At 39.4% G+C, this 10371-nt stretch overlaps 1 protein-coding gene across 1 annotated transcript in view; it reads left to right on the forward strand.

Annotated features, from left to right (window-relative positions):
* Positions 1–570: 570 nt before the first annotated feature.
* LOC103508915 (kinesin heavy chain) overlaps positions 571–10371 on the forward strand; it is a gene marked incomplete in the record, with an annotated part of 37958 nt that continues 28157 nt past the window's right edge. The window contains 3 exon segments of the mRNA XM_026823387.1: positions 571–819; positions 4256–4379; positions 4708–5073. Of these exon segments, the coding sequence (XP_026679188.1) occupies positions 661–819; positions 4256–4379; positions 4708–5073 (649 nt within the window).

Genomic DNA, 10371 nt, shown 5'->3' on the forward strand with positions numbered 1-10371 from the left:
AAAGTAAAAAAATATTGTGATATAAATGTGTTGCTAACATAATATAATATGTTTTTATGTTATTATTTTATAAGCGTAGTTTGAAATACTCATCATGAAACCTGTCTTATAAGTTAGTTGAGGAAAGTTGCGCAACTAAAGTTATTCGAGATTTAAAACAGTACAACATAAGCGTACTTTGAAATACTCATCATGAAAGCTGTCTTATAAGTTAGTTGAGGAAAGTTGCGCAACTAAAGTTATTCGAGATTTTTATAAGCGTACTTTGAAATACTCATCATGAAAGCTGTCTTATAAGTTAGTTGAGGAAAGTTGCGCAACTAAAGTTATTCGAGATTTAAAACAGTACAACGTGATCAAAAACCTAGAATATTGTTTTCTGTGACGTTATGTCGTGCGAAAAAGTTTCATATGAAAATTGTCTTTTCGATCTTGTCTCGTTTCTTTTGAAGATTTTGTGGGATAACAGTCTAGAAATTGTGCAACTTTCCTGTCCGATATGAATATATTCACAATAATATTGTGTGTGCGATGCGATTTAGTACTTACTCAAAATGGAAAGCATAATTTAAGTAATAAATTAATGAAGTGCTTGTGTTGATTACTTTTGGTTAACGTCTCATTATTCCTGATCAGTGTTTGAAGAGAAGCGCTACTAAAATGTCGAATAATGCCCCTGCGGACAGGGAAATAGCAGCTGAGGATAGTATCAGAGTGGTGTGCCGATTTCGACCACTGAATCATTCCGAAGAGAAGGCAGGATCCAAGTTTATCGTGAAATTCCCCTCTGGTGGCGAAGAAAACGGCTTATCTCTTGGGGTAAGTAACAAACTTTCTATTCTTATGTCTCCTATGCATGACTACGAACAAAGTGTCTGTCAAGTTGTTAATTGTCTGCACTGCACCTACAGTGAGATAACACTTGACTAGAATACCTACATTACTCATCATGAAGTACAATTATTCATAAGTAGATGTGCAAATACAACAAATTAATGTCCATATCATTATTTCTCAGTCTCTTGATTCAAGATGGCAACAACTTTGAAATTATTTTCCAAGAAAGAAAGAAACTTTTCAGCCAGGACTACAAAGTGTTTAGTAACTTCTGAGTATTTCTTGGAAATAACTCCCTGATAGTCTGCAAGCTCACTTGGAGGTTAGCAAACACTTTAAGTAACTTGAGGTTTTAGATCCAGCTGTTACTTACTTACTTATTTTATTCTTCACTTTGCAGCTTTGTGTTTCTAGTGCAGCTAATATTGCATGTTTTGTGCAATGCCTTTTATTTGCAATAAAATGGGAATGATTAGGTACGGATTGAAGTGAGAACTGCTCAAAAGATATTGCATTATTGCAACATAAGTACTCCTCTATTATTCAAATTCCATATTTGTGTAAAAGGGACTGGACCCTCTTGATGTAAATATCTTCTACTTACAAGCAGAGTGTATGCTTATTGGCAATATTTTATTTTATTGTCTGTGGCCTGACAAGGGGGCATATTTTCAGTTTGAATTACAGTCAAATCAAATTCAATCAAATCAAATCATGGTATCTTTGTGGTAAAGCAGAGAGCTTTTTCACAACTTTGTGGGTATCACAATATTACAAGTCTTTCATTTACTCAATCATCATATTTATTATTGCTCGTCTCTTTGACTTGTAATGCCGCCACTGGTTGCTACTCGATTAAAGTAGCTAGGTACTCAATTGTCCTCACGAGGCTGAGTGCACCCCAAACTCCAAGCACAGAGCCGAAAAAAACCTCAGCACCGCCAGAAATCAAACCCGGACCTCCTGTGTGCAAGCCTAGTGTGATACCCACTCGGCCACGGAGCTTGCTGTTTAAATTAAAGTCTTCTAAAAAGACAAAATAAATTTATCACCAATTGTTTTCTCACTGTTAACTAGGTCCATGTAGTCATAGTAAAAATAGAGACAAAATACCTAGCTTGGAAAAGTTATTGACCACATAGGAATTACAAGAGTTGTACTTAAGGTGGAAGTAGGCAATTAAGTAATGTAATGGTCAAAATAACCTTGTACATCCAAATACTTTACTCAAGCTACTTAATGACTCATTATTTATTCCTCTGTTAGTGTCTTGTGATAATTTTTCCCCATCCTCATATTGTTAACAAACAAATGAACAAGAAAAAGAAAAAAAAAAAATCTTTTGTGTGTATGTTGCTATTCAATGTTTAGATAACATGCAAAGAGGGATGTAGCCCTGTCTTCAGACTAAATTGTTATTGTGTTGAGTATTCTTAAAATGAGTATTCTCCACATAATACAAGTAAAAATGTTGGTACTTACTTAGTACTTATCTGTATAAGCATCCTAAAAAAAGTAATTAGCAAAAAAAAAAAAAAAAAAAACCTAGGGTCTAGCTCTAGGTCTTGCAGAGTCATTGCATGTAGGAAGAAATGTAGAAGAAGGAGATGGCAGACTTCAGCAAATCAACTACCAGAGCATGAAAGTAATAGAAATAATGGGGATCCAAATGGTAGTAGAGCAGAACAAACATAGGACAAAGAACTAAGAAAAAATAGGCACTAAGTATTAATCTAGTGATGTTAATGATTGTGCCTACCTACTTGGTAGAATGTAACTACTAACACGTAACTACACTTACCATCATACATCAGTATCTATTGGAACTTAAATAGGTACTCAAAGACAATAGGTATTATTTCTCCTTAGAATAGAATTATTCACACTTAGCTTTTGTATACTGCCCATGGAGGAATGAAAAGTCCCTTTAACCCTACAGCCTAAACTAGGTAGGCACATATTAAGTAGGTACTTAGGTCAGATGTATCTGATACCACATAAATAGGTACTAAGTAAGTGCTGACTCCTTGTAGAAATGCTGCTGACCCCATGAAGAAATGGGATAAGGTTTAGTGGAAGAAGAAGACATAGATAGACACCAAGTACTTACTTATAGTATAATTATTTGAGTAAATAAGCAAGTAGTAATGCCTATTTATTTTGATTGGTTCCTCCAGGAAGATTTTGCTCAAATTAGAGTTTAGCAACACCCTGTATAAGTACCTCTATTTTACCTATTAGTATATAATAGTCAAAGTTGAGTTTAACACCATCCTGTATAAGTATCTCTATTAGTATAGTGGAAGTTGAATGAATGGCATGGCGATTGGTGGGTGTCTGGGTGCAACCATAATACAATTTAACAGGAAATGTACACAGGTATTTCACCTTAGGTGCTGGCCATATTATTATCTCTATGGTCTATCTATCTCTCACCTCATCTATGTAGCTATTTATTTAGATTTTTGTTGGTTCTAATTAAATTTACACAAATACAAGATGAAATTATAAAGAAAGGGCGAAATTATTGTCTAAGGCAATCTCTTTCAGTCATCCCTCTCTACCATGTTCCCTCTCTGTCTCTGTCACTCTCAATCATTGTTTCTCTCAGTTTGTAAACAATCTCCCAACTGTCTCTAATTTTGTACTCCTTACCTAGTCATTTTGAATTTTGCACTACCTATTTTATTTCATTTCCCTTCTCTCCTCGTCTTCCTTTCCCTCTCATTCTTTCTCTTTTCTTTTCCAAATCGAAAAACAAAATGTAGGCAACAAAATTAAATTGAATTCTCTCATCTTGAACCCAACTAGACAAGACATTTGTGAGGATTTTAGTATTCAAGCGAGTGTTATCTGTCCACAGGGACAAAACTGTTAAAATCTAAAATGTTTCCAAGTCTAACTTGATGGCGAAATTTTGCAAACTAGGTCAACGCTCGTTTTCTAGCTTAAAATTCTACCGTTCTCTGTTTTATTTTCATATGCCCCACATCTTGCCAATGTACCCTCTCTTGCTCTCCCTTTGCTGTCTTTCTCCTTTTCTCTTTCCGTCTGTATTGTCTTTTGTTCTCTTCATTATCAGATATCACACCATAGGTACTACTTTGGGTAATCATATCGAGATTTTATTACCTATCTATACCTACCAAAATACCTAAATAGAGTTTCTCTTGGAGGGTTTCAGCAGTCATTATATATAAGTTCTTTGAAGTTCTGCACAATATATCTGCCTTTTGGTTCTCCTTATCAAGTTAAATAGAGTTTCATATGAAAACTAGAAAAAAGCTTTTCTATAGCTATGTAGCGTTGTCCTGTAACCTGTCTGATAAAATAACGTTGAAGTTCAGCAACTTCGAGCGTGGCAACTTACTGTTCGGTTCTATTGTTTCTTATCGTTTCTTGTTCCGTTGTGTTTCAGGGAAAGTTCTACTTGTTTGACAAAGTTTTCAAGCCAAATGCAACACAGGAGAAAGTTTATGATGAAGCGGCCAAGTCTATTGTTTCAGTACAATTCGTAGATGCAGACCAGGTACTGACCTTGTGTAAAGCTGTGTCAACACCTAGTCGATGCCGTCGATCGACGAGGTGACCCGTATCTTTTTGGACTTCTGGAGATTTGAACAATGAGATCAAAATTTTCGCTTCTAGAAATCAAATTTGGACACAATATCCGAAATTTATAACGCCTCTGTTGTAAAAATTTAGACTCTATTAAAGAAGAATAACTAATAATAGTAATAATAATAATACAGTTCGTAGATGCAGACCAGGTACTGGCCTTGTGTAAAGCTGTGTCAACACCTAGTCGATGCCGTCGATCGACGAGGTGAAGAGCTAAATCTATGTTGTCGAGGCAGTATATGGTTTCAGTCGATCGTCTCCGATCAGACCATCAATTGAAGGCGTCGACTATGTGTGAACACAGCTTAATGCATCTTATTGTGTTCCCAGGTGCCACGGAGCGGTTCGTCGGCAAACCCGAGGAAGTATTCGAAGTAATCGAAGAAGGGAAAGCCAACCGGCACATCGCCGTGACCAACATGAACGAGCATTCATCCCGATCTCATTCCGTGTTCCTGATCAACGTGAAGCAGGAGAATCTGGAGAACGAGAAGAAACTCTCCGGGAAACTTTATCTGGTGGACTTGGCGGGGTCGGAGAAAGTGAGCAAGACGGGCGCCGAGGGTACTGTGCTGGACGAGGCCAAGAATATTAACAAGTCCCTGTCAGCGTTAGGTGAGTGTGGATACCTGGTAAGCTTGGCAGGCAGCGCGCCTGCTGTGTGAGCGCCAGGTCGCAAGTACGATTCCCGCCCAGAACAAACTTTATCAGAAATAGATAAGGTTCGTTATCGAACGGTTAGATGAGGTTCAGATTGAAATCGAAATCCCTTTTGGACGGCAAGTGTATTTACGGATTAATACATACATATTCTGTATCGTTCCAATTTATTCAACGGGTCGGTCGATTCACGAGACCTCTAAACCACATTCTGGTACCTTTTCTCATCTTCGATTCTATCTAGATCTCCTCCTCTTCTTCATATATCAGCACTAATCATATCTCTATCTATAGCTCATTCTGGGTCTACCTTTTGAATTAATGTATCTTTGTATTCTTATCGTGAAAATGTGTCTGTGTGTTGCGTAGGTAACAAGTGACGGCGCGGGTAAGCTAGAGGAAGAGTTCACCGTGGCACGTCTGTACATTTCCAAGATGAAGTCCGAAGTGAAACCTAAGGCATTTTCTTCCATCCGACCCCTGAAAAATTCCCCCTCTTCTGTGTGTTACGTAGGTAACAAGTGACGGCGCGGGTAAGCTAGAGGAAGAGTTCACCGTGGCACGTCTGTACATTTCCAAGATGAAGTCCGAAGTGAAGAACCTCGTAGCCCGTTGTACCAGCATGGAATCTAGCCAGGCTGAAGAGCACAAGAAGGCCATCGAATATGAGAAGGAGTTGGGAGAGACCAGACTGCTTCTGTCTCATCATGAGGCGAGGATGAAGAGCCTGCAGGAGAGCATGAAGGAGGCGGAGAACAAGAAGAGCGAGGATTGAATCAATTCCCTCTAGCCAATATTGGATATTGGAAAACCGAAATACACTGGTTCGAAACCACCATCATACGGTGAGTGTGAATGAAGCCATACACATTCATTTATTGAGTGCCACGTTTATACGGACACTTGATCAATCTAAAAATCCAAGTTAATGGAAAGTTTTCTCGGCCTTTTTTAATCTTCCGAACGTGTAGGTAACATAATTTTGCTGACGCACCCTAATTGAATAAAATAAAAATCATCCAAATTCAAAACAAGAAATAAACACCCCATTCCGTGTTCCTGATCAACGTGAAGCAGGAGAATCTGGACACCATTTCACATCCAGACAGCAAACTACATTTTGCAGTCTACATGTGAAATGGCCCTTACTGTATTCCTCCCTCTCATCTGATGAATCTAATCCCACACTTCATCCCTTCTCTCCTCAGGTAACGTCATCTCAGCGCTGGCCGATGGCAACAAAACCCACATCCCGTACCGAGACTCGAAGCTGACGCGTTCTCATCTGATAAATCTAATCTCACACTCCATCCCTTCTCTCCTCAGGTAACGTCATCTCAGCGCTGGCCGATGGCAACAAAACCCACATCCCGTACCGAGTTTTTTTCTACTTATTTATGAGTTCTCATTCATATTCCTAATTCCTACACAACTTATGATTATTGGATGTGATTTTCAGCCAAACCAACGAGAGAAGAGAGCAAGCTCGCAAGGATCTCAAAGGTTTGGAGGACACTGTCACCAAGGAGTTACAGACATTGCATAACCTGAGGAAACTATTCGTGCAAGATCTTCAGGTAAGGACAAAGTACATAGTTCAAAATGAACATTTTTGCCTGCGGTGCACTTCGTACTGATTTGTCTTTCGAAAGTTTCCTTTTAATCTAGGATCTAGGAGAACTCGATTAGGGTAAGGGTACGAACGCAACGCAGTAGCCATCTACTGGAATTGGGAATCACAGAAAAGCGGAAAACAGTTTTTTGTATTTTATCATACAAACCCAACCTTCCTTCCCTCTTAAATAAATCCAAATACAACTTACTTACTGCCCACATAAAACTAAAAGGTACAATTTATTCGTGAAATACGCATGAATCTTCTTCTTCACCTCTTCACCTATTTTCCGTATACCTATACATATACAGTGCCGATGTTTTTACTCAGCCTTTTCCAGTCAGCTCTATTTTGTCGTTCGGTCTTTGTTAGCCCTTTTCTTCCGCAAACTTGGTAAAATATTAATATATTGTTGATGAATATTGAAATACTAATCTTATATTTAGGTATATGGATGGCCCCCGATATTGTCTGTACGGTAAAATTTATTGTGATACCTACTTTTTATTGTGTCTCGCCCATCTGATGAGAGGCATACTACGGGATGGGCATGCTACGACACAGACCACATGCGTCTAATGTAGCAGTTGTTTCATTGCTACGAAATAAAAACGGCGACTTATCTTAAAAAAAAGAAAAAAAAAAAAAAAAAAAAAAAGTATTTGTTTCAATAAATCAAATTTGTTATCTCCAGGCCCGAATCAAGAAGAGCGTAACAGCAGAGGAGAGTGAGGATGATGGTGGCTCTCTGGCGCAGAGACAGAAGATCAGTTTCCTCGAGAACAACTTGGATCAGTTGACCAAGGTGCATAAGCAACTGGTTCGGGACAATGCGGACCTCAGATGTGAACTGCCCAAGCTAGAGAAACGACTCCGTGCTACCATGGAGAGAGTTAAGGTAAGTCAATAATGGTTACATACTCTTTTGAAGAGGTTTGATAGAGGAAACTGTAACCATGGAAATCGAAGAGAGAAGGAGGGCTGGATAGGAGAAAACTAGTCGGTCCGTAATTCCAAAAATGAACTCCTTGTAGTCCTTGTTCATACGTAGGCTAACAGCTAAGGCCGGGGGTCCCAAAGAGAGTTTAAACTCGGTTTAAATTCAACTCGGCTTAAGCAATCTGATTGGTTGATTTTTAGAAATTCCAAAAAAATGTAGCCAATCAGATTGCGTAAACTTAAACGGGGATAAAACTCACTTTGTGGCCCCGGCCTAAGAAGATACGATGCTTGCCTTGCTATTTCTTTAGCAAGGGAAATTTCAGGCTGGTATGCTGCCTGTTTAAAGTCCCCCAGCCATACTTACCTGGTCTACTCCCTGTTTAAAGTCCCCCAGCCAGAACTCGAGACGTGAAGAAGACTAATGTAAAATAACTAATAAATGTGTTTTGTTGTTCTTCAGTTGATCACAACGGCTCGTCGTGACTACGAGCAGCTGCAGGGAGAAATGACACGTCTAACTCAGGAGAACGAGAGTGCTAAGGAAGAGGTGAAAGAGGTTCTGCAAGCTCTGGAGGAACGAAGAAGACTAATGTAAAATAACTACTAAATGTGTTTTGTTGTTCTTCAGTTGATCACAACGGCTCGTCGTGACTACGAACAGCTGCAGGGAGAAATGACACGTCTAACTCAGGAGAACGAGAGTGCTAAGGAAGAGGTGAAAGAGGTTCTGCAAGCTCTGGAGGAACTGGCCGTCAACTACGACCAGAAGTCGCAGGAAGTGGAAACCAAGAACAAGGAATTCGAAACTCTCACTGAGGAGCTGACACTGAAACAGGTAAGACACTGAGACACCTATGGCTGTAATACAAGTAGGTACTTTAATTGGACTTACTTTATCATGGACACTCGTTGCTGTGTTGAAAGCCCAGAAGAGCTTAGGTAGACAGTAAACAGAAACACTTAGGTACTTGTTCCCCCCCCTCCACCACTTTCCTGATCATGTGTTCCCAATTTATTGGGATAAAACCAGTGGCGATAACTATCGTAAGATTTCCAAAGGGGGAAGCTATAAACCTATTTGTAGTAGGTATGTTGGAAGATTACCTACTCAGTCCTCAATTAGCTTATCCAATGAGACTACAGAACGGAGTGTGCCTAGACCTCAGCAAATATCAGATCACTATTTATCATCTTTCTTCACATATTACAGACCACTCTCAACACTTGACACTGAAACAGGTAAGACACTGAGACACCTATGGCTGTAATACAAGTAGGTACTTTAATTAGACTTAATTTATCATGGACACTCGTTGCTGTGTTGAAAGCCCAGAAGAGCTTAGGTAGACAGTAAACGTAAACAGAAGTACTTAGGTACTTGTCCCCCCCCCCACCACCTTCCTGATCATGTGTTCCCAATTTATTGGGATAAACCTAGTGGCGATAACTATCGTAAGATTTCCAAAGGGGGAAGCTATAAACCTATTTATAGTAGGTATGTTGGAAGATTACCTACTCAGTCCTCAATTAGCTTATCCAATGACACTACAGAACGGAGTGTGCCTAGACCTCAGCAAATATCAGATCACTATTTATCATCTTTCTTCACATATTACAGACCACTCTCAACACCACGTCGACAGAGCTGCAGCAAATCAAGGATATGTCCAATCATCAGAAGAAGAGGATTAACGAAATGTTAACCAACCTGCTGAAGGACCTTTGTGAAATCGGACTGGTTATTGGTTCTGAGGGTGATATGAAGGTAAGACCCTTGCCACATTCTCATCTGTATTTTGGTAGTCTGATGTTTAGATTCGTAGAAGCTTAACCCATCCTTTAGGGCTGTTTGCCCCTACACCTAAGTCTCTGATTGGGCTTTTTGTGTATGGAGTTACAGTAGTCCGACAGTTAAGGTGACCAGAGTATTTTTTTTAACAAATCTAGTCAAAATGGGTCTGTCTAATCAACCTGGTAAACGCGTCTGCTGTGTAAGCGCTAGGTCGCGGGTTCAATGTCAACTTGATCCTAAACGGATAAGGTTCGGATTTTAATTGAAATCCCTTTTGGGCGGCCAGAAAGCCAGAAACTTTGTCTGGGATCTTTTCCTGTCTCAAAACACCTAAATGTTTCATTTATTCATTTACAGTCCAAGCAACAGGGCCAGGTGTACACCCAAATGACAGTAGTCCGACAATTAAGGTGACCAGAGTATTTTTATTATTATTATTATTATTTTTAACAAGTCTAGTCAAAATGGGTCTGTCTAATCAACCTGGTAAGCGCGTCTGCTGTGTAAGCGCTAGGTCGCGGGTTCAATTCCCGCCCGATCTCAACTTGATCCTAAACGGATAAGGTTCGGATTTTAATTGAAATCCCTTTTGGACGGCCAGAAAGCCAGAAACTTTATCTGGGATCTTTTCCTGTCTCAAAACACCTAAATGTTTCATTTATTCATTTACAGTCCAAGCAACAGGGCCAGGTGTACACCCAAATGTATTTACGGATTAATGTGACTTTTGTATTACAATTATTATTATATTCATGCCTAAGGCTTTTTCTTCCATCCAACACCTGAAAAATTCCCCCTCTTCTGTGTGTTACGTAGGTAACAAGTGACGGCGCGGGTAAGCTAGAGGAAGAGTTCACCGTGGCACGTCTGTACATTTCCAAGATGAAGTCCGAAGTGAAGAACC

Source organism: Diaphorina citri, unplaced genomic scaffold (genome assembly GCF_000475195.1).
Source record: "Diaphorina citri unplaced genomic scaffold, Diaci psyllid genome assembly version 1.1 scaffold446, whole genome shotgun sequence".
In the NCBI taxonomy this organism is placed as follows: domain Eukaryota; kingdom Metazoa; phylum Arthropoda; class Insecta; order Hemiptera; family Psyllidae; genus Diaphorina; species Diaphorina citri.